Source organism: Gobio gobio (genome assembly GCF_949357685.1).
Source record: "Gobio gobio genome assembly, chromosome: 15".
Taxonomy (NCBI): Eukaryota; Metazoa; Chordata; class Actinopteri; order Cypriniformes; family Gobionidae; genus Gobio; species Gobio gobio.
This window is the reverse complement of record NC_137108.1, coordinates 19,424,959-19,450,710: the sequence shown is the minus strand read 5'-3', so window position 1 is coordinate 19,450,710 and position 25,752 is coordinate 19,424,959. Positions and strand designations below refer to the sequence as shown.

Genomic DNA, 25,752 nt, shown 5'->3' with positions numbered 1-25,752 from the left:
TGCAATGATTTAAGTACAGTGATCCAAAATTAAGATTAATTTATTAGACAGCCGTTTAATTTCAGAAAATACAACTCTCTGTATTGCAAAATATAGAATTTTCAAGTGAATACACAAGCTAGATAAAAGTCTGAGTTACACAGCCTTGAAAAAGACACTGGAGCAAGTCACCAGAGACAGAGATACATCACTACACACAACCAAGACAGTTATGAATCTGTGACGACAGGTAGCTTGTGATCATGACACACTTGGTCTATATTTCATGTTCATAGGTCATTTTGTGCCCGTGTAAAAAGGCATTTAGCTAAAAACAGCACTGATTCTGTATACTTCCACATACAAGCAGCACAATGACTGAGCTCATAATTCTGCAAACATAAAATTTAAACTGTCATGTTGGTGGCACTTTATTTTACAGTACATGGACTTACAGTATACTTGGTACTCGCTCATACTTTCTTGTGCGAGTAATATAAGGTAACTTGGACTTGGCAACTCTGGCCCTCGAGATCCACCGTCCTGAAGATTTTTGCTCCAAACAAATCAAACAGACCTAAACAAAGCTAATCAAGGTCTTCAGGATTACAAGAAAGCTACAGATATGCGAGTTTGATCAGGGTTGGACCTCAAGAGCCAGAGTTGCCCAGAGGGCTGCGTTGTTCACAAAGAACACATTTTTGCTTTTAAAAACACAATGTACACAATGGTATCCAAATGCAGAGGTGCGGCGCTGGTGAATGGAAAAGCAGTCAAAGGTTGAGAGCAGTGTTTTCAACTTCAAATGCGGCGCTAAAAGTTCAAGATGAATTGTCATGTACAAGATTGCTGAAAAAGCAGAGATGCATGTTCACATGGGAAAAACTATTCAAAAGCAGTTGTGAACTGTCCCTTAAGCTCAAAGTATACTTCAGTTTTCACACACACTATGGTAAATTTCAGTTGCAGAATGGTACGCGCGCAGCAAGATTTTATATATTCTTTGCACTAATTAGTTTGTCTAAGGTGGCGATGCTGGGAATTTTCTAGAGAAGCACCGATGTATCAGCCAATAATCGGTAACGGCCGATAAAAGCAATCGGCCAATTGTTTAAAACCAGCCGATGATCAGGGCCGATGATATCCTGTCAATCAAAAGGGTGTGTGAAGAAAATCTCTTGAATGGTCTTGAATTTAGGGTTAAAGCGACAAATATCTCAACAGTTAAAAATGTAACAAAGCATTAACGGTTAAAAATATGACGTAAAGCAGGCTTTATTTGACCCTATGAAATCACCCGTAGTTCATGTCCACAGTTTTTCCCTACAACAAAGATTAGTAGCGCACACAACACCCAGAGCTTTCAAATTCTGTCCATTTTATCGCAAAATTCAAACAACGGCCGTTTTTAACCTCTTAAATGTGACATGACAGATTGCTGTAGTGCCTTTAATACAAGTTATATCTTGAAAAACATGCATGAATATCAGAAGGAATGTTGAAAGAAGTAAAACTTGCTGAAGTGAATCATGTCTCATGTGATCATCCAGGTGGATGCTGTACATTGGTGGTGGTTGAAGAGATTCCCCCTTCTATGTAAAAGCGCTTTGAGTGAGTGCCTAGAAAAGCGCTATATAAAATGTAATAAATTATTATTATTATTAATCATGGTTTTAAAATCGCAGAAGTCATATACCCATACATAAAATATACTTTAAAACAGCTTGTGAACACTTGTCACTTAATGTTGCATTTACCTCAGGAAAGTTATACAGCGTTCACATTTTGTTAGTTAGCTATAAAAAACTAGCGATCATGACTGACGTCATGATTGACGGCTTCTCTGGGTGAAGTAGTCACTGAGGCACCAATAGACTTTTTTCGGGAGGAGATTGGAGATTTAGCTTTAATTTCTACATTTCCATAACTGTTTATTTCACACCGACATAATGATTTGTTCTGCATCTGCAAGAGTGTGGGCGGGCTTTTGATACCGCGGCTATACTTCCTGCTCTCCACGGTGCAGACTTCGGTCCCGAGGTCACTACTGCGCAGACTCTGTCCCAAATCTGCGCAAGATATCAGCACCATATTCGGACCTCCGGAGGCTTCACTTTTCTTCAGCGGAAGTGAATGAAGTCGCGTCGTCCATATTATTTTACGGTCTATGGTTTAAACGAGTACAAAGAATTTGAATTGGTCATAACTTCTGGAGAGAAGTAGCGCAGACACTAGGGCCTGGTTCCACAGACAGACCATAGTTCAATTAGGACATTTAAGTAGCTTTTAGAAACGTGCTTTCTTGAGACAAACAACGGTACACATGCACTAAGCTTTTGCGTCAAACCTGAAGATACTTTGTGCTTTAGGGATAGGTTCAGGATTAGTACCTAGTAATTATAGTTCAGTACATGTAGAACAGGACTATAAAATAAAGTGCACCCATGTTTTTTTTTTAAGTTAAAATTGGCTTACTCCTAGCATTCCTTGAATTTAACTCAAATAAAATCAAGGCTAACGGTAAGATCTTCAATAGCGTCATCCTAAGTCAGAAGCTGGATAAACTCTAAAGTCGCTCCAATTATTTAACACACTGTAGTGACAACTATGACATCACATTTCAGAAAGATGAAGAGATGCGAGATGAATCCTGCAATGTAAACCAATGTTAGTAACACTAAAATTACAGCAAAGAACACAGACCCCTGCTTTCAATACTGTAATGCAGCTTATACTTGTATGAAAATTAATTACCATTTTAAATGACAAGTTGTTCAAAAAAAAAATTCCTATTCGTTTCTGTCCCTCCAAGTAACATTCATTAAAATATGTTTAGTCAGTAGAACAAAAACGTTAATAAATAAGTACACTTCCCTTATGTCTGTCCTGACTGGATAGCTAGTGTACATTTGCATAGTGACTGGTGGGTCCATTCAGTGTGAACTTGTGTTCTGTGCCGCTGACCTATCAGTGGTGCCGCTGCCGCTGATGATGATGATGATGATGATGATGAGGGTGGTGATGGGCTGTATGTCTCAGTAAACCCAGTTCAAAGGGACCCATTGTGGTTGTGAGGTCAGCTGCTCCACAGCTGCCTGCAGTTTCTCAAAGGCCTTGTCCAGATTGTCATTAACTATAGTCAGATCAAAGTAGTGATTGTACGCCCGCTTGATCCTGGCGCTTTCGTCCACAGTTTTCTTTAGGTCCGTTTCCTAAGAGACAGGAAGAGATGAGCAGACTATTCAACAGCTTTAGTTCCCAAACTATTTTCCTCCATTCATTTTCTCTAGAACGATTGAATGAAATTCTTCAGCAAGGAGTTGTAAACCATGAGCCAAACTGCCAAATCAAAACAAAAGGTTTTACTTAGCTTAGGTTTTACTATATCAAACCATCTCAGATTATAGTAGCTCTGTAATATTTCTACTCACTTTTTCAGAATTCGACTAGACAGAACTATCAAATTAATGTTTTTTTTTACAATAATGTAGAGACAGAAATGAGGCTGACCGTCAGTTGCTTGGTTGTGATCCCAGCATCCACCACAGCTTTGTGCATGGCCCGTAGTGTATCGAGCTCTGGGGCGGCGATGAAAACCACAAATGGCATAAACTCTGATGTCTTCAGTACCTTTAGCGCCTGTAGAGAACATTTATTTAATAAAGGAAAATAATAGCAATAATAATAATTATTGAACAAAAAAAGATTTGCATACCACACATGTGCAAAAATCACTCTGGGTGGTCTAATAAATGAGTTTATAGGGCCTGTTTATTAGGGCTGTAATCTCCCAGTCGATTATTAGTCGATACGTTCTGGCTCGACCAAAATTCTGATAGGTCGATTTTTTGCCGCGTTCATTTCATCGGTTTTGCTGCGTTCATTTAATCAGTTTTGCCGCGCCGCGTTCATTTCATCAGGTGGAAAGCACTAATTGCAAATGGGGGTGTTTTCAGAGCAGCCCTGTTTCACGGGTAACATTCGGTCTTCAGAACACCCCCATTGTTTTCACTTCTTTTGGATTAGCCCAACCCACTGGCGAAGAGAAGTCTCTCGCGGGTCCTTTGTGTTTCATTCCCCACTGCGCCGCTGGCTCAAACGCACACCCATAGCGGTAAACTTGAGGAACGCCCATCAACATACGCATGAGGGGAAGCGTCACAACACCGCGCTATAAGTGGATCTGTACTGTCAGTTTTGCCGCGTTCATTTCATCAGTTTTGCCGAGCCACGTTCATTTCATCAGTTTTGCCGAGCCACGTTCATTTCATTAGTTTTGCCACGTTCATTTCATCAGTTTTGCCGCGCCGCGTACATTTCATCAGGTGGAAAGCACTAATTGCTAATGGGGGTGTTTTCAGAGCACCCCTGTTTCACAGGTAACAGTCTGTCTTCAGAACACCCCCATTGTTTCACTTATTTTGGATTAGCCCAACCCGCTGGAGAAGAGAGACAGATTGAAGAAGGCTAGTTTTCTTGTATATTATTTATTTAATTGTGAGAGCGTTTTTTCTGCTCTTGATCTGGCTTGTTTAATAAATATTCCTTTTTTATTAAAGTGGACGTGCCTTTTGTGTTTAAGAGTAAAAGCTTTAAGTTAATAGTCGCGAAGCTCAAGCTCAGCTCCTGTTCGAGCTGCACAGAGCGGCTGAAATGAGTGTCTGTCAGTTATTATAATACATATGACAAAAACAATTGTCTAAATTATGTTGCATATTCCTCAAAAGTTCTTGTGATGATATCTAGTTGACAACACATTGCTATATTTTCGGAAGTCATAGGCTATGATATTGCGCAGGTGCATGCGATGCGACGCTGTCAGAGCCGACAGACTCGTGTGTCAGACTCATTTCAGTGCAAAATAATCAGGTCAAAAACTATTTAATATACTGCAAATAGCCTACTAGTTTTATGTTTATTTATAATTAATTTAAGAGACAACAAGGCTACCAAGTACTGCGCACAGTGTGCAGCTTATTCATTTAAGGGTTTTTTTCCTAACGTTATTTTAGTTGATTTTTAGTCGAAAATTTCAGGACTTCAGTCGACCAAGATTTTCTTTGGTTGATTACAGCCCTACTGTTTATACCTGGTCACTTCATGTCTTTTTACCAAGCGGCAACCTTCCAGTCTCCTTTGAATCCAACACGGAAGTGACTTAAACTGCAATTCATCATCTGGCCCCTAGAGACCCATAGATCCCATAGACCCCCCCATATTTTTTTGGAACCTATGATTTTTTTTAATTCATCAATGAATGTTGAAAAAAGTTTAAAAGGACAGCCTTTATTTAAAATAGAAATCTTTCCTAACAATAAACATCTTTACTACTTTTATTCAGCAAGGATGTGTTAAATTGATAAAAATACTGACCCCAAACTTTTGAATGGTAGTGAATAGTGTTACAAAAGAGTTCTAAATAAATGCTGTTCTTTTTGTTCATCAAAGAATCCTGACAAAAGGATCACAGCAGGTTATAAAAAATACTAAGCTAAATACTAATCTTGCTGTGCATGCTCTCAGACGAGAGCGCTTCTTTAGAGAGCGTTGCGTTTGCTAAGAGTTAAAGCCATGTAAGGGAAAGCCCTTATATTGACATGGTTTGGGCGTGTTTTATGCAAATGACTAACCTCGGTCAAGTGGTCTCTGTCATTTAGAACTCCAAATTCATTAAAGTTCAAACGAGGTTAAGAACAAATTCATGTACGCACGCACGTCCTTCTGCACGTATAAATAATCCACACAATTAGTGAATATTAGTCAACGCTCAAAAACACCACAGGCTGGTGGAGCCTGCTGGTCAAAAGTGTAAATGCAACTAAAACTCTGATTAGCTGGTTCAGGACCGAGTTTGGAGACCCTGCTTTAGTGTCTTACTAGGCCCAAGTAAGACACTGATTAGCTGGTTCAGGTGTTTTAATTGGGGTTGGAGCTAAACTCTGCAGGACAGTGGCCCTCCAGGACCGAGTTTGGAGACCCCGGCTCTAAAGCTTTTGTCAATTGTCAATGTTGTTTTACGGTTAGTTCACCCAAAAATGAAAATTAGCCCATGATTTACTCACCCTCAAGTTATCCTAGGTGTATATGACTTTCTTCTTTCAGACAAATCAAATCAGAGTTATATTAAAGTCCTGGCTGATCCCCGGGCGCCGCAGCAATACGGCTGCCCACTGCTCTGGGTGTGTGTTCACGGTGTGTGTTCACTTGGATGGGTTAAATGCAGAGCACAAATTCAAAGTATGGGTCACCGTACTTGGCCACACGTCACTTCACTCACTCACTATAATGGCAGTAAATTGTGGTCTCGTTTATGAAGTCCATAAAAGTGCATCGATCTATCATATAACTGCCCCACACGGCTCTGTGGGGTTAATAAAGGCCTTCTGAAGCGAAGTGGCGCGTTTGTGTGAGAAAAATATCCATATTTAAAACTTTATAGACTAAAATACTTCCAGCAGATTGCCGTACGCATCAATTTACGGTGAAAGAGTAACCCTTGACGCATGCGTATTGACGAACGCAGAAGCGCAGAGGATAGAGCAAAATGGTCATGGATTAGAGTCTAAAACGAGAATTTTTAAAGAGAAATGGCAGAGGACTTCGATATAAGAAGAGGGGCTTGAGTTTGTTGCCCAGCCCTATCTGTGAGAGGCGTCAAAGCTTATGATGCCTATATACGTTGCGTCACATACACACACACACACACATATATATATATATATATATATATATATATATATATGTCCTCTTTTAGCACAAGTCAAATTGCGTACGGCTTTCCTGTTTATATAATAATAAATTAGTTATTTAGTTATTTTATTTTAGTTGTCCCCGCAGAGCCGTGTGGCGCAGTTATATGATGGACAGAGTCACTTTTATGGACTTCATAAACGAGACAACAATTCACTGCCATTATAAAGCTTGGATTAGCCAGGACTTTAATATAAATCTGATTGTGTTCATCTGAAAGAAGACGGTCATATACACCTAGGATGGCTTGAGGGTGAGTAAATCATGGGCTAATTTTCATTTTTGGGTGAACCATCCATTTAAGCCTGAAAACGTAAACATCTATTATCCTCCGTTATTCACAAAACCGCTCACCTGTGGGTTGACGTCCAGTATGCATGTACGTCCTGTGCGAACGACTTCGTGGATAGAATCCATTTTGGTTCCGTACAGATTGCCGTCATACTCTCCGTGCTCAAGGTAGCGACTTGCCTTAATGTCCATCTCCATCTCCTCTCGGGAAACAAAGCAGTACGACTGGACGTCCTTTTCATCATCGCGTGGACTCCGGGAAGTGACTGAGAAGAAACAGATGAAATTCTCAATGAGTGAGAATTTGTATTGGTAAAATAACATGCGACGGCTGTGTGTTAATGTTCATGTTGTTTATACTCACAAGGTACAGTAGTTCCATATCGCAGAGGGTTTAACACAATCAGGCGGTTCTTGAGGCTTCGGCGGCCCACACCTTGTGCACCAATCAGCACAAGAGTTTTTCTCTGGAATGGAGGCATCTTTGCTACTTCCTCATAGATCTGTAATTCATGCCGATCAAATTCTATTAGAAAGAGAGACGTTTTGAAAGTTAATTTTTATGTTTTTTAGGCAGGTGGTCATATTTAACAAAGAGACCCAGCAGTTCTAACCTGCATTTTTTGCTGTTAAGTACATCATTTTCTTTTTCTTCTTTCTTCCAGTTAAGGTCCCGCAGAGGATTCCTAAAACAAAGTTGTACTACAGCTGTAATATGCAATAGGAAAGAACCTTTATGGGAAAACCTAGACAGTTGATTCTTAGGTAAAAGTACTATGTAATCCACAACTACACTATCCAGTTTCAAAGGGTACATTTACACGACAATAATGTACTAAAAACAAAAAAGATCGCATTCAGACGACAACATTGTCGGAACAATCCCTGTTCACTCGGATCCCTGAAAACGACTAAGGGCGGTTCATCTGAATATGTGTGAGCACTGCTATCCGAACCCTGGTGTGCACCAAAAAAAGAAAACCGAGACCACTGAAAAGATGGGTCTCGGTCCGCTTACAAAGAACTCTGGTGCGGTTCGAATGATAGATTACTGCAAAACGAACCAAAAATGGGACCTGTCACAAGATGCGAACCTAAAAAGGACACGATGTTACCCATCACAGTTCGGTACAGGTAGGACTGTGGCGGTAAACATGACAACTGTACCACCGCGGTTGTGTGTAAAAACACTTGGTCGGCCAAAACACTTTGTATGTGAATGCGGTTTTACGTGAATATTATGACACGAGTGAAGCACAACCTTTTATTTGCAAAATAAATAATAGCTTCGCGATTAAATGTTACATCGCAGCCATGGAAACATGGAAACATGGATTCATGGCGAACGAGAGGTAGTTTTGCAATCTGGTCACCCGATTTTCCACGAATTTAACAACAGGCTTACTCCACATGGAATGTGGAATCTCTTATTTATTTTCCCAAATCTTCATTTTCGTCTCTCACAGGGGATTATAAAGGTTTCTTCCTTTTGTTTGCTTTTAATCAGGAGTATATTCCCATCATTTACTGTGGTAAAGTAGAAAACTGTGTAGGACAGATACATTTTACTTCAAAATCTATTTAACACAGTTTGTGCTTGTTATTAGACTTCATGAGCGTCAATTTTGTGTAGCTATAGCGCAATTTCATACATGCCGGAGATTTTTTGCTTTATCTCAATCAAACAAAGCCTAAAGTTCTTGACCCTGCGGAAGATAAATTCACTCTTTACACATTTTACTACACTCCATTTTCTAATCTAGTTTTGGAATATTAGGAGAAAATATGAAGATATTAGAAAAGCGATGCTCTTTCTGCTCATGTCCCACATCCCTTTCAGCGCAAAGTGGCACGCACCTCTGTGGGGAAATAATTTTTTTTTAACTAATATTTAACTTTCTTATTTATATTGCCATTATTTACTGATATTCATTTAAATGTTTTACAGGCTGTAGTATGTCGTTTCACTGACGGAAGTACTAAAATAAACACGCATGCTTAAATGGATGTTTATACATTTGAGGTATTAATAAACATTTATTTATTAAAAATAATATACGTGTGTGTGTTCCCAATCACCGCGCCACAAAACTGCCACCGTCACTGCCCTAGGTACAAGCATCAGAACCACGTCTCTTCGGAGCAGATCTTGGTTTGTATGTGTGATGGAGGGATTCATGCCAACGTTTTAACTCCTTTACACATTTTATAAGCTCTTCACAAGTTCTTGGCTTGTCAAAATATCGTCAACGAGCACATTTAGCCCAGCACACAGCATTGTTTTGGATGTTTGGCAAGTTCCATCACGAAATGTACATAATAAAAGCCGACCAATCAGGTTGTAAACATATCCCTATGCATTTAGGTTCGGGGTTAAAATGCCAATGTGAACACCAAGCAGACCAGGACTAAATGGTTTTTTTTTGGTGCAGACCAAACTACAAGTGTAAACACACCCTTAAAATGATGTATTATGCATGCCAGGCCAGTCGCGTAATCGCCCGCCCCCCAAAAAAAAATCTTGCGAAAACCATTACCAGAATCCTCAAAAATTCACATAAAACTGCCTGAATCCACTGTACCTGACCCATCCAGATCTTTCCTTACAAACGCCTTCCTCTTTTCCTCAAGAAACTGACTGGGGATCAGGCCAGAGCGGCCTCCATTTATGTTACATGCCTAAAAGAAAAAGATAGAAAAAAAACACAACATAGCTTCAATATGTCAAATATGTAATTGTTTAAAAGAAATCCAAACAAAAAGATCTGGGGGAGAAAGAAAAAAAGAAAGAAGTGCATTTGCTTCTCACTTGCCACCAGTTGGGGTCCTCCTTGTTCACTATATGCAGAATGTCTCCTTTAGCGAAAGCCAAGCCCGCCTCTTTACAAGGGATCAGGTTATCCGTGTCAGGATTGTAGTTGAAATGTGGTTTCAAATACACCTAAAGGGCAAAGAATGGGTTACTCCTGCTCATTGACGAATTAATCAATCATTTTAAGCTACTAATTATAGCCTACAAATGCAATTGTGTCATAGCTCACACCAGGCAAAAGGATTTCTTTATAATCATTGCTGCTTTCTGACATATAATGCCAGTACAGTTAGGAAAGGAGAAATATTTAGGCATAACACTAAATAAAAGAACCACTACACCACAGAATGGCCATTGACTAACATCTGCTTTCAGTAATGCTAAGGGCTGAGTCCTCTTTCACATTGTCAGTGTTTGTTATAGAATACTGCAACCTAAAAATGACTTGGGTTGCTTCTGTTACTCTTCATTTATTTCCCCATGTTGGTGTGTTGTAAATGGACTTCTCTAACAGCCTGTTTTCACATGAAATATTTATGGATCGTGCTGGATCTTTATCAGTGATGAGGACCCAACAGTAAACATACAGCGGTCGTTCACTGCACATAACCAGGCCATGGAGTAAAGTTCAGGTCGAAAGAAGAGGTTGGCATAAGCAATGTAGCCCTGTAAACCCTCACCTCCGGTGTTTGCTTTGTGCGAGGTTTCTAAACATTATTCAAGGAAAGTTGGTAAAGGACATCTTCCCGTTTAGACGCATACACTCAGGAAGTGGTTGATGTGCAGTAAGAGCACTGTTTGGGGATCTACATTTTCTCTGAGCAGAATTTGAACCAGGCAGCAAATATTTTGCATATTAAATATGGACCTGTGAAACCTGCTTATCTTGTGTGATTTCTTTGCACCATTATGGTCCTGTTTTTGTAATGTGACCATTTCTTGCTCTTGTGATATAACAATCACAGGTTCCTAATCAATCCATTCCGACCGTTTACATGGCATATTTCAGCTGTTATAACACGATGCAGGCTTTGCAAAATAACTTGTTATAGAAACTTCATTAGACCCGCCAGCAAACCTTGTCTAAGGCCACATACAAAAATAGTGCTGGTTTCTGTTCTGTACACACTGGGCTTAGTCATTTACACGAGTGCAGAACAAGAACAAGCCCATTATAAACGGAAATAAATAAATTCTTTATATCAAAAACAGGACCAAAATATAGCTGCAAGCAGCCATCACCGGGCCAAGCGCAAACACAAGACATGCCAAAATGGCTGGGAGTGTCAGATCAACTGCAGCAATGAGCAATTAAACACATTTTAAGATGATTTTAGCCAAAAAATGCATTGTAGTCTATGGGAATTTCATGTTTTGTTCTATTATAGCGCCACCAAGAGGCACAATCCTAACATTTTTTTTTATGTGTCCTCGGAGTGAGTCCATACATGTGTCAATTTTGGTGAAAATATCTCCTCATTTCGTTTTGGAGTTATAGACATTTACATGAAAAAACACATTTTAAAAAATGACTGACACCTGACTTGATTTTACTACCCCCTACTATCAATATTTTGACATTTGGGCATTAGCAGAAAGCTATCGACCCGTTTCCGAACTTCTGAGGCTGGTTTCATTTAGATCGGATTAGCGGTTCCAAAGATATCAGCTAACGTTTTTAAAGCACTAAATTACAACGCTGCACAAACCATACGCCGAAACCTGGCAAGTCTGGTATCGCTGGACTCCCATGAAAATAAGTCAACCACACCCAAAGTTATAGGCATTTGGGGGAAAAAATCCACTAGGTGGCGCTGTTTCAAAACTTATCAGGCTCCTTCAGGGCATCGTGCTGATGACCCATACCGAGTTTCGTAACAATCCGTTCATGTGTTCATAAAATACAGCATTTTGGTAATAACAGCCGATATGGTTGAACAAACGGTTCAGAAGTTATAAGCAAAAATAGCAATTTTTCGTATATCTCCGGACCAGCAGGTGGCGCTGCGCCAAAACGCTGCATGTTGCCTCAGGTCATGCTTGTGATGACATGTACCAAGTTCGGTTTAAATACAATAAAGCGTTGCAGAGATATAGCCTTACGTGCATTTTCGCAACCACTACGGAAAATTTGTTTGCGGTTATCGAAAACTATTTGACGAATCAACTTGAATTCCAGAACTTTTTGTCAGCACTGGCTGAAGATGATCTGGTTAAATTTTTGTGCAAATCGGACAAACCGTATAGGTTTTTCGGAACAATCAAAATGGCGGGAATTTTTAAATGACATCATAGGGTGATCGAATCATCGTGAGTCGTGTTCCAAACACACACGGAACGATAATTTAGGGGATTCACTCCCATATTTAAATGCGGTTGTCACTCCTGGAACTTTAGTGCATGTACGTGAGCTTAGAGGAGTAAGCGGGCATCTTAGTGGGAGTCTCTTAAAGGCACAGCAGCATAAAACAGACCATTTCATTCTAAGGGTTAGAGAGAAGAGGTTGTGACTTGTGACAAGATCAATTATGACTAATTTGGGTGCAAACACTTTACTAATATTATAAAAAAATATAAAGAAGGTCAGGAGTTCTTCTCAGGATCATTTCTTTCCAGGCCCAGATCTTCTTAGAGTAGAAAGCAAGCATGTGCGCGAGTGTGTTTGACTCCTCCCATCTGCCCTACTTAGCGCAGGTTGTGTTATTAATAGGGATAACCATGCTCACAATGCCACCAGACTGAAACTAAGTCACCCAGAGGCCAGGTCTCTCCTTCCTCTTTCCCAAGGACTGTACAACCCCATATTCCAGATCATATTAGAAGGTTATACAGCACTAAAATCAGGTCTTTAGGAAAAAACTGCTTTGTACTGATTATGATATAAGGGAAAGACACAAGCAGTTTAGATGATCTTGTACATCAATCCAATAATTAGTGTCCTTTATTTAGTTAGCTTTATTAAAGGTGGATTAAATTAAGCCGTCACTTAGTAGGCAACTGTTTGTCACCAAATGCTAGCTTGTAATTATTGTAAAACTTAAACTTACCATGAATATAACTGTTTACAATGTTGTACATGTAAACATAAGAATGGTACTTTTGAGAAATACGTTTAAAGTCATGTACAAACTCACAAGTATCCAGTCATATCAGTAGCACCATAAGACCACTGTATCTCAGTTTCCTCATTTTTGCTTGGCTGACTGCAATGACACTAGATCATTTCTATAATGCTATTAGTAACTGAGCACTTTTGCATGATGCTGCATGTACACCGCTGAGTGCCAGTGTAAATCAAAGACGACTGCACAAAATGGGGTACGTTTAAATAGCATGGACAAACACAAAATCAGAATTGGGATGAAAAACATACCCTCCAAAAACATTCTTTTGGATGTTAAAACAAATATAACTGAATTCATTCATTAATAAGGTAGACAATTATTAAAGTATTTTATACAAATAATTAAATAAAAGCTACACAACGATTCTGCCATCAACTTGGTGGGAGTAGTTTTGAAACTAAATGTTTTTGAATATCATCTGGGTGTGAACCAGCGGTGCGCTGACCTGTGCGGGTGGAGGCGTGTCCTTGTAGCTGGGCAGGATTTTGAGCGTGATGCTTCCATTGCAGTCCCTCAGCATGTGCTGTAACGCCATGGGGTCTTTGCCCACCTCTCGGCCGTTCACCTCTCGGATGACATCACCTGCGTGCAGCATCCCCTGCCTGTCGATCATGCTGCCGTGCATAACACGCGCGATGACAAGGTCGCCCTCCTCCACCCGGAATGTTACACCCTAAAAGAGACGACACCATGAATCTCTGAAATGCCAGCACAGAGAGTCAGACATACTTTTTATTAAGGGATGATATTTGCACCCTGGAACTGGTTCTCAGAATTCAGTGTTTTTTTTACTTTATAAGGACACATTTTCCTATAATATAATATATTATAAATAATATGAATGTATAATGCATTTTTAGAATATACCTAAATAAAAGTATTATTTATAATTTTCAGTGGCTTTTAAAGATAAAAATACCATATTCCAAAATGGATAAATAATATTAATATTATAACATAATACAAAATCCCTAAATAATAATATGTTGAGTGGATTTAATACTGTATAATACAATATTCCCAAATAGATAAATAATATTATATAATACAATATTCATAAATACAAATATTTTTAGTGGATTTAATATACTGTATAATATAATACAATATTCCTAAATAGATAAATAATATTATATAATACAATATCCATAAATAAATAAAATAAATATTTTCAGTGGATTTAATATACTGTATAATATAATACAATATTCCTAAATAAATGTAATTTTCAGTGGCTTTTTATACAATAACATAATACAGTAATCGCTAAATAAATAAATAGTTATTTTTAGTGGCTTTTAATATAAGATAAAATACAATATCCCTAAATAAATGCCATTTTCAGTGGCTTTTTATATAATATAAAAATCAATCAATCGATTGATTTATATGATAATATACTGTATATTATATATAGATAATTAATTTCAGTGTCATTTTTTTTCACCAAGCACCCTGGTGAATTTCTGCCCTTGGCAGAGACACAATGTCTAGGTGACATTTAATTAGGTGTTAAAAGGCTGTAGTCTATAAATCTGCCCACTATAGATCTGCTCAAGAGGCCTTAGATCTTCCCAATTTAACAATTAAGCCTAGTTCTAGTTCTTCGCACAGCCCGAAACACATTAGTAGTTAGTAGAGCTACTTCTGAAGGAGCTGAACATCTGACTGACTGTCAGATCTAATCCTGTGAAACGGAGATCATCTGTCACTCACCAGAGGCTCTCCGGCCTTCTTCTGGATGCTGATCATGCGAACAGTGTCAGCCGGCATGAGGGATGAGCTGGTCATGCTGGTGGAATTGGTGATGGTGGGAGGAGCTTCATATGACTTAGAGGCCACCTTGTCGTGAGCTTCTAACAGGGACTGAAATTACCAAGAGAATTCAATTCAAGTTTGGAGAATTAAAATGACCAGAGGAATCATTCCAAAAAAAAGAGAAAGAAAATGACCAACTCGGATGTTCATTATCTCAAGTGCTTAAAGGTGATTTTGCTTTACTACTGAGAACGCAACAGGCTGAATAAATTATTGTAAATAAACAAAATCAACAATGTTATAAAAAGAGGCAGTCAGACAGACACACACACACAGAGAGGTCTGGTACCTGGAAGTGCGGTTCCGTCAGGATCTTACTGAGTTCTGCTGCACTTTCATCATGAATGATCAGACTGTTCATATCAGAGAGGATCTCACTCACTAGCTCCACGTTATTACTTTGCACCGCCTCCAGCTTAACGTCCTCCAACCGCTCGTGTGCCTGAGAGAGAGTGGGTGGAGACAAAACAGCTTGAGTGGCTTGCCAAGAAACGGATTAAAGGATTACATCTAGAGTATTAGCAAACGCACTGCCATGTACACTTCAGATGGAAGACAGTTAATCGTACAAGCCATTAAGAGAAATAATTTAATCAACTGACGCAAATTAAATCACGCCTGCATTTATTCCCATTTTTCAAAATGACCTACAATATGAATTAAGAGCAAACTTTCACTCTTAAACTATTAAAATGCATCATAAAAATATGAATGAAAAACCATTAAAACTATAATATATAAACAAAACTTCAATATTTAGAGTATGGAAGTGATTTATCAACTTTTAATAATTAAGACTACAGCTGTCATTTCCAGCACACTGAACAATTGCTAAACAAGGATGGTATTTTTGGTGTGTGTTCAAACCAAGACCTTTTTTTACATTACAATTTCCACGTCAAATTATGTATTTTTAGAGATCTACTTGAATATATACACATGGTTAGAACAACTTAAGTTACAATTTTGTCATTTTCGACTGAATACACTGGTTATTCAGGGGAAATTAACAGTCAAACCAGACATTTAATGCAGGCAAAACCGCCAGTCACACGTGTTGTGGACTGACTTCTGCTATTAAAATCAACCGCTGGTACAGTAACACTACGTTTGTCACAATAGAGTGTTAGTTCCTAATCAAACAAAGTGAAGCTCAACCAGTAGGTCTCGCAATCTGAACAATTTCACACAGCTATATTAAGAATGAGAAGACAGCCCCTGTACATCACACTCTTGTGACCTGTGACACGACAGCCAACCCCTGGCCTCCAGCCCACAAATGCACACACAGGATGAGAGAAATGTAAACGGGGTTTATGTTGATTTTAGGTGGCAGATACAAGATCTCCTATTAACTAATAATTTAAATGACGAGTAATTATTTTATTTTAAATGTAATGTTATATTTAATGTCCCCTAATAGCTATAGAGCCAAGTGAGAGAACAAACTAGAGTTCAAATGTAGAACTGGTTTATACCTTTGCAAGGGACTGAACTATGGGACTCTCCATAATGCCACGGAGGAAGATGAGGTCTATATCTTTGGCTCCTGTTGAAGGCGGCAGCTCTTTGAGGTTATCCAGCACCTGCTGCATGGCTGAAGGGTCACAGAAATTACACACATCATTAAAATAAATATCTTAAATCACCTCGATTACATTATGGGCTAAAGGAATAAGAATAAAGAACACTGGCAACAGAAGGACATAACTTAACTGGCATCCTATATAATGGATGTTTATTCTTTACACCAACCCGCAGATACACTTTTTTGGTTTCCTTATATGAATTAATCTTAAACGATTTCAATACATGTATGCATATAATGGTAGATGGTACTTCTCACACATTTTATGGTTTGTGCATTCTATATAGGCAAAAGTTTTGGGACGTCTGGCTTTACATGCACTTTAATGACATCCCATTCTTAATCCGTAGGGTTTAAAATGGAGTTGGCCCACCCTTTGCAGCTATAACAGCTTCAACTCTTCTGGGAAGGCAAGGCATTCCACAAGGTTTAGGAGTGTGTTTATGGGAATGTTTGACCATTCTTCTAGAAGCGCATTTGTGTGGTCAGGCACTGATGTCGGACGAGAAGGCCTGGTTCGCAGTCTCCGCTCTAATTCATCCCAAAGGTGTTCTATCGGGTTGAGGTCAGGACTCTGTGCAGGCCAGTCAAGTTCCTCCACACCAAACTCACTTATTTATGCCTTTATGGACCTTGCTTTGTGCACTGGTGCGCAGTTATGTTGGAACAGGAAGGGGCCATCCCCAAACGGTTCCCCTTAAATTTGGGAGCATGAAATTGTCTAAAATGTCTCGATATGCTGAAGCATTAAGAGTTCCTTTCACTGGAACTAAGGGGCCAAGCCCAACCCCTGAAAAACAACCCCACACCATAATCCCCCTCCAACAAACTTTACACTTGGCACAATCGCCAAACCCAGACTCGTCCATCGGATTGCCAGATAGAGAAGCGCGACTCGTCTGCTCTAGAGTCCAGTGTCGGCGTGCTTTACACCACTGCATCTGACGCTTTGCATTGCACTTGGTGATGTAAGGCTTGGCCTACAACTTCGTTGCTGTTGTTCCCAATTGCTTCCACTTTGTTATAATACCACTAACAGTTGACCGTGGAATATTTAGTAGTGAGGGAATTTCACGAATGGACTTATTGCACAGGTGGCAACTTATCACAGTACCACGCTTGAATTCACTGAGCTCCTGAGAGCGACCCATTCTTTCACAAATGTTTGTAGAAGCGTCTGCATGCCTAGGTGCTTGATTTTATACACCTGTGGCCATGGAAGTGATTGGAACACCTGAATTCAATGATTTGCACAATACTTTTGGCAATATAATGTATTTCATGGTAAAAAATACATCAGATGGAATACTAGAGTTTAATCATTAAATGGCATCAACATCAAAAAAAGAAATACATTAAAAAATTTTTTTTTAAAGTAACCTAGTTAAACCAACTAGGTGTATATTACATTTACAAGCACCTCAGAAAAATTGCCTTCGCCTACTAAATCTGGTTACTTGGCCAGTTGGTTGGTAACCGAAACACAATTAAATAAAATTGCACTGCTATAAAGACAAAACTAGAAATATTTCAAGCTCCAAATGAGGCTACTTATTCACTTAGGCGAGTTATTTAATAGTAAATAGGAAGGTCATTGGGAACTACAATTTTATTTTGTTTAAATCTGCAACAACAACACCAATGTCATAAGGCCCTCAAAAAAAAGTGTATATATTAAAAAATACAAATACATTTTTCACAGCTGGGCTGCTTGGTAGGAAGCGGATTTTGGATCCTGTTTACAGTCAATACAACACAATGACAAAAACAATCCATGTGTATTACTGCATCAGAAAGCACTCAGACAATTTTAAACTTGAGAGGCTAGAAAAGGGCATATTCATCATGAAGTGGTGTAATTTGCATAGTGCAAACAGTAACCATTTCCATAGTGAACACACCCACACAGAGACCTCTCCCACTGGAAGGCAACAAACTGCACAACACAGCAGAGAAAATGGTGTGTCAATCAAAGCAGCTCAAAGAAAACACTGTGCTGTGGGTCATAGAGGCAGATCATGAAGCCTCTGAGACACACCATTTTCTCAGCACTTGTCTATAACCTCTCTAGCTCCAACCCTCTGCATGGGTCCCTCTCTATAGAGGCAGGATACATTATACACTGCTAAAGTCATGATGACATGGCTGAAAGGACTGAAGAGGTCTTTCTGACCCATACTCAGGAGGAGTTGTTTGCAAAAGGTCTATCAAAAGTAGTCATAGGGTGAACTAGGTGAAAACCAATCAAATTTTTTGACCTATTGTCCACGAAACTGCTGCTGAAGATTGATGCATGGAAAATGGTGGTACTTGGTCGTGTAACAATTGCAGTCACAATGGCAAAATGTTGCCATGTGTTTGCTAAGGTTTTCAGAGCCGCGTGACTGTCATGTATGCGTGTCTTGCTGACAGGACCAAACTTCCAACGTGCAAGATTTCAAAAACACATTAAGATTTCACTTCTACTGTTAATGAAATTTTGGTAGGCTACATGGTTTTCACTATGAGATTGATAGCCTAATTGTTATACAATTCAGGTGGGCTACAGGTTATTTTTATGGAATGCCAAAAGTGTTTATTTTTAAATGTGATCATTTGTACAGATCATTGTAAGATTGTACGCATTTTTTTTTCTGCAGAATAATAAATGAATCTATAAATGACGAATTAAGTGCAATTCACCTTTTAAGGTGACAAAGACTGTTTCACAATGATGAAGTGACGTTTCACTCATATTTACTGCAGACTGAAAACGAAACAGTAATAATTATAATCTACAAAATTTGAAATGGCTCAGCGATTTACTGCAGAGCAAGTACTGAACTCAATCAAATATTAGTCTCACTGTCACTTGATGATGGATCTGGTGAAGGAAGCTGTCAGTGATCAAAATATTTATTTTGAAAATGTGGAAAAGGAGTTGAGAATATACGCGAGATCGCGAATATGAGCCAGATGCTGAATGTACTGGGAAAGTAGCTCTGACGAGGACAGTGATGATGGTATAAAACATCTGCTAAAACTGAACCCTTCCAAGATCCAAAAGGTAATGAAATATGTTTTATTTTATTCTTCTGTAATGGTTACTCTAATATAAAGAGTTTTATATATTATCGCGACAGCTAGAGATCTATCCATGTTAGATATAGATCCGGGTCGCTAAAGACCCAAATATGTAAGAATGTTTGGCGAAACAGTCATGCATTTAAGGGTTAATATGAAAATTATTTTCAAATATGTAATTTCACCAATAGAGGTCACTTATCCAAAACAAAGACGCCTGGATTTCGTGGAGCTTTTATTATGCCACAAATGACCACTTCCACTTTTCCGGTCATGCGTACGCGGTGCTGTTTTATTATATTACATACTGTACATTATTTGAGTGCGTTGAAAGTAATGTTATAATGCTATTCTGTGCGTTCGCTCATAGGCTAGCTACTAGACACTTGTTGCATACTGCAGTAAGCAAGGTCGATATTAGACTCGAGGTAAATCAAGAAAACGAGATTGAGCTATATAACAATGATTAGTTTTCTGTCTATGAATGTATCCAAACAGTTGCTCACCGGTATAATAAAACACATAATATATTAAAGAGTCTTTGGCATTTCCATGGTTTTTACAAACATCAATAGAAGGTTTCTTGGAAACATTTGGGATAATGCAAGTAAACAAGTCAACAAAATATTTTTGGATATTTTAAATACAAAAATCGTACATATTGTGCCTTTAATTGTGATTAATCACCGAAAAATGTGTGAGTGATTAGGCTTTTTTTAATCAATTAACAGCATTAACTTAAGTAATATTTAAAATAAAATCAGTCTCAGTGGATACCATGAGTATCATATATCCTACTGAAAGCATCCCATAAACCTGTAAGAGGCTCAAAGGTGCTTACCTGTGCCAGACTTGGCATTGGCAACTGTCATTATTCCTATATGGCCGGGCAAGCTCACGGTTATAATAATTTCTCTTCAATAGCAATGAGAACCATGCACCTGGGGGACAGGAAGAAGCAAGTCCACATCAGAATGTTTATTCACTCCATCATTCTGTGCTACTTTTCCCCCATTTTCATTTGAAGCAGGATGAGAAAGTCACAAAACATTTTGGTCATGCAGTGACAAGTGCATCAGCGTCATCCATTTGAGCTTTTCTTGGAAATCTCGCTTCTTTTCTGCCGCTTTTTTCCAGGGCCCTTGAACTATGAATGAGGCGAAACCAAGAGAAAGGAGCTTTACCCACAAACAGACCGTCTTTACACACAATAGGATAAGAGACACACATTCAAAGATATTCTACAAACAATACCTGGATCTCTTTTTTGCCGATTGCTGATATTCCAGATAGCTTTGACATAAACACTACAATCCTATGATGTGTTTATGGATACACAGAATCACACGCAAGCAAGCAAAACTCTTGCTTTTACTTTAGTAATGGCAAAAAAAATTAATTAAGCATCTGTGCATAATATACTCCCATCTGTTACCATTTGAGGAAATGTGACGCGCTTAACTGCAGTGCAGAAAAGATAACGTGACAACAGAATTTAACAATATATGCTATATAAAACTCACCTGCAAATTGAATTTCAGTGCAGTTCACAGAAGCTCTGCTCACTCTCTTCTCATCTGGAGCTCATGGAGACAGCAAAACCTGCCAGAGAGGTCAGATTTCCAACATCAGTAAAAACTGCAAACGCGCACCTGTGAGTAGACCTATGGGCAACTTCTGTCCTGGAGGGCCACTGTCCTGCAGAGTTTAGCTCCAACCCTGATAAAAACCTCACCTGTCTGCACCTTTCTAGTATCCTGAAGACATGTATTAGCTTGTTCAGGTGTGTGATGAGGATTGGGGCTAAACTCTGCAGGACAGTGGCCCTCCAGGACCGAAGTTGATATACTGACTGATATACTTTAATAACACTACTGACTGAGATTAGCATCTGATTGAAAGAACTAAGATTTGCAATGCAACATTTTCACTTAACTAGCACTGCTTTATTGTGGCTAAATGAGCTAATAACGCAATCCAAGCAATAAACAACATTAAGTTCAAAACAAAATGAGCAGCTCACTTACAAATAGCTCTGCATAGTTCCTCTTAAAGTAATAAAATACACTACCACGCGTTCACAGATGATGGTGTTAAAAACAACAGTTGTGTGCCAAATGATGCACTATGACCCATATACTCACATGTACCATTCAAAAGTTAGGGATCATTGTTTTTTGTTTTTAATACTTCTATTCAGCAAGTATGCATTTTTTTTTTTTTATAAATACATCAAAAGTGACAGTAAATGTCTTTTATATTGCTACACATAAATGCTTTGAACTTTCTATTTATTAATGAATCCTGGGAGGAAATAAAAAAAAAACACTGTATCCTCAAATATTATAAACTGTTTTCAACAAATGATGATAAGCAATATTTCTCGAGCACCAAATCCTCATATTAGAATGATTTCTGAAGATCATGTGACAGAAGACTGGAGTAATGATGTGGAAAATTCAGCTTTGCTAACAAAAATTACATTTTAGAATATATTTAAACAGAAAATTATTTTTTTATTATAATTAATATTTTACAATTTGTACTGTATTTGATCAAATAAATGCAGCCTTAGTGAGCATGAGACATTTTTTTTTTATCTTACAGACCCCAGACATTTGTACAACAGTGTACACTTGCAGCACAAACAGTAAAATGTACCAAATCAGGTTTTTGCAAGTCCGGGCACCTGATATACAATAACCTGTCAGAGTCTTGGACTGGATATGCAAAGCAGCAGGTGAATATTACAGATAACGAATAAGCGTGGAAGTTTAATCTGATTGGAAGTCATTAAGAGATCAAGGCTGCGTCTGAAAGCCAAGACAGCAGCATTCCTGTCTCACTTCACAGGGGGCATTTTTGAATGAAGATACATCCTAAAGAAACTAAAATGTCACATTTAATGATACAGGTTTGAAGAATCTCATTTTAAAACTGGCAATTTAAAGTGAGCAGAGTGGCCACAGTCACATGCTGTCTCCATGATGTGTCATGTGTGATTTAATATGAATCATATTGTACACGATGTGCAGTTGACGTCTATTGTCTTATAGTATACACACTAATTAGCTTGAGGCCAAAAGGCTGGGGAGAATGTAGAGTAACTAGGCCAGAGTGTTTCAAAGTGGAGGAGTGTGCGAGAGAAGCTTACATTCTGAAACAAATCCGCCCAAATAAAAATCACATGAAATGTTTGCTCAACTGCAACAGTTTTAAACTGCAGCCTTCGTTTAGAGTCCTTCATTCAGTTCATTCTGAAGGATGTATCCATCGCAGTCTTCGGTCACCCACAATCCTTGCACACATTCCAATTCACGAAAAAGAACAGACGAAAAGAGTTGGCACAGCACAGTTTGTCTGAGTTCATTATGAAATGTAAAACAAAAATTATTTTTGCGGAGATGAAGGAGTCTTTTGTTTTGGTGTAAATAAATCACTTAACACTAAACTGCCGATAATGTAAGCCACTGGGAGACCACAGATGGTTGTCGTTCACTGTTCTGCATTAAATAAAAGCCAGTTAATTTAGCCTAAAGATTTAATAGAACATAATAATAGTAAGTTAATAGTATTTTTATGAAAACTGGAACGTGTGACAAAGCCATGTGTACTTACTAGACCAACACATTCTAGAGTTTAATGCGGTCTGGCCTACAAGCCTCTGAAGGACTGGACTATGAAGAACACCGCCTTGCTAGGATGCAGCCTTCCGGTTGAGAAGCACCTTCTAACTACACATAGGGTGCTTCTCAATACTCAAATTAGATGGATCCTTTCCTCCAGCTTGTGACCCGGAAACCAATCGAATTAAGCCAACTTGAAGGACATCCATATTCTCTAATTGCACCGCTAAGGTACGAGGAGCGAGGAAGCACTCCTGGGTATCCTTTCCTCGCATCCTAAGGGGGTGGAGCTAAGATGCAAGGAAAGGAAGCAACGAAAAGGAACGAGGATGCACAAATAAGAAATGAGAAGCACCCATAGCCTCATGGAACACGCCAATGACAATGCAGATGAGAAATGACCGAATGCAATGATCAGGTGAACAGTTTTTGGTCCCAAAGATGATATATACAGTATTTTTTTGTATATTTAGACCCCTTCTGGTTGCTTTAAGAACACAAAGAGAGTTTCAACCAGTATAACAAAAAAAAGTGTTTATAAAAAAAACATTGCCAACGCTACATTCAAGTAACAATTGCCATTTAGGTTTTCACTGATGTATTTGTAAGCAAATGTGAATATATTGCATTTAAAAATTCTGGATGGAAGCACAAAGACATATAGTTAGGGATTTGAAGCCAAAGAAAATTCTTAAAACACTTATGCTGCTTTATATTTTTGTGGAAGCCCATTGTTTACAAGATTCTTTGGAAATGCAAGTCTTTACTGCCACTTTGATCAATTCAATGCATCCTTTATGAAAATAAATTAATAAAAGTATTAATTGTTGAAGCTACTGGTGTCTGTTTTGAGATGTAGATATGTAAATTGCCAATTAAAGAAGTTATAAACGTATGTGGATGAAATTCAGATTTATAATATGCGTTGTAAATGAGTTATAACGCCACAAAGGCCAGTGACCGTCTTGAATCGAGCTGCTCTTTCACATGCAACTCGCTCTCGCTACAGTTGACTATCCCGGCAGTGGCACGTCTTACACAGATACCGTTCCAGTGCATATAACCTACCATTAGTTAACGTTTCCAGCTACGCTGGACCGTACGTAACATTACGCCGTAGATTTTTATGATGGCAACACAAGCGCACGTGCGGCCCATTCAACTTCAAGGAATCGAGCGGCGCGTGGGACGGACTGAGCACATTGCTCGCGCTGTGCTAGTACAGCTTTTACAAACCCGATTAGTTTTTCCTACAACATAAAGTTAACATTGTGACTTTGGCCGGCTCGTTTTCGCAGTTCTTTCATTCATTGCTTAAATTGGCTGCAACCGCTAGCTTTAACAGTGTAGCCGCGAAGCGCTAGCAACAATCAGCTGTTTATTATTAGATGGCTAACTGGATTTAGCTGGTTAGCGCTCCAATCAAAAGTGTCCTCAGGGTGAGACAGCTGTATAGACAGCCACGTGTAGAGCCCTGCTCAAACAAAAAAAAAACAACGTCCACAATCACAAGAGGTCCACGGTCCCCAAGACTTACCTCACTAACCCCACTGGGTGGATCTGGTGTCCCGGTGAGATATTTAAAGCCCCATGAATTTCCCAAGCAGACAGAACAAGACACTTATCCTCTCTAGTGCTCTATATGTCAGTCAAGACGTTCTGACCCGCCCCTTTCGTTGACGCCCGAGTGCGATGACCAATTACAGGCATGGGATGCAAAAAGGACACGCCCACTGACCATTGTGTTCGCATGTGCGACTCATTTGTGAAATATGTGAGACGATTAAATATTTTCTACGCCCCATTACTTGCTCAGCTTGATAAGGGTGTGTATGATGACCAGGCAAAATGTTTAATATAAATGTTATGGTTTCCCTGACATATGTTTATTTAGAATTCCCTTCATAAAGAATCTATAGGGAACTTGCAGTATGGCATTTATAACCATTTTACAAAAACAAAACAAAAAAACATCACCATCCACTATTATGCTCACAATAACAGGAACACACATGAATATGTGATATAATCATTATCAGTTTTGACAGTGGAATCAAATCAAATCTTGAATTTTCAGGTACATCTTCAGTTCAGGTGGTCACCTCGATTATAATCTTGCGTCTGTTGTCCAGTAGGGGGCAGCTTTAACACATTTTAAACATTTATAAAATAACTTATATAGGCCTATATATTGGCCTATTGGTCAGGGGTCTCTAAAATGACACACACACACACACACACACACACACGCACACGCACACGCACACGCACACGCACACGCACACGCACACGCACACGCACACCGCACACCGCACACCGCACACAACACACAACACACAACACACCACACACACCACACACCACACACCACACACACACACACACACACACACACACACAAACACAAACACAAACACAAACACAGCTATACAACTACACAGACTGTCAGCACCCTCTCTACAGGTAAATTATTTCTTTCTTAAAATGTCTATAATTTTTACTTTTATATTTGTAACTGGTTTCCTTCCACTCACGTATTTTTCTCTTTTTAGTGTAACATGTAAGCATGAGCAGTCCTGTTCACTTAAGGATACTCATCTTCTCATCTCCACAAATTAAGCAACAGAGATATTGAATTTATGATCCATGTTTTTAATTGTACTTTATGCCTAAACATACCCAGTCACAAAAAACATTAAA

The 25,752-nt window shown here is 38.8% G+C and overlaps 2 protein-coding genes across 2 annotated transcripts in view; one reads left to right on the top strand and one right to left on the bottom strand.

The window, feature by feature from the left end:
* Positions 1–25,752, top strand: part of gtf3c6 (general transcription factor IIIC, polypeptide 6, alpha) — a 1,355,101-nt gene that overhangs the window by 907,084 nt on the left and 422,265 nt on the right. The window lies entirely within an intron of this gene.
* Positions 24–24,703, bottom strand: pals2a (protein associated with LIN7 2, MAGUK p55 family member a). Its single transcript, XM_079837751.1, has 13 exons — positions 24,590–24,703; positions 20,950–21,028; positions 16,254–16,372; positions 15,065–15,217; positions 14,674–14,823; positions 13,403–13,630; positions 9,830–9,961; positions 9,603–9,699; positions 7,635–7,706; positions 7,385–7,546; positions 7,084–7,286; positions 3,490–3,618; positions 24–3,191 (listed from the first exon to the last, which is right to left on the bottom strand). Exons 3-13 carry the CDS (start codon positions 16,368–16,370, stop codon positions 3,015–3,017), a joined length of 1,620 nt encoding a protein of 539 aa, XP_079693877.1. The 5' UTR covers positions 16,371–16,372; positions 20,950–21,028; positions 24,590–24,703; the 3' UTR covers positions 24–3,014.

What these genes read in the sequence shown, in the direction of transcription:
- pals2a (XM_079837751.1), bottom strand. Translation starts at nt 16,370, where the DNA reads ATGCAGCAGGTGCTGGATAACCTCAAAGAGCTGCCGCCTTCAACAGGA. An exon ending in TAGTTCAGTCCCTTGCAAAG is followed by an intron (nt 15,218 to 16,253) that starts GTATAAACCAGT and finishes ACTCTCTCTCAG; the next exon opens with GCACACGAGCGGTTGGAGGA. An exon ending in AGGACCCCAACTGGTGGCAA is followed by an intron (nt 9,700 to 9,829) that starts GTGAGAAGCAAA and finishes TTTTTCTTTTAG; the next exon opens with GCATGTAACATAAATGGAGG.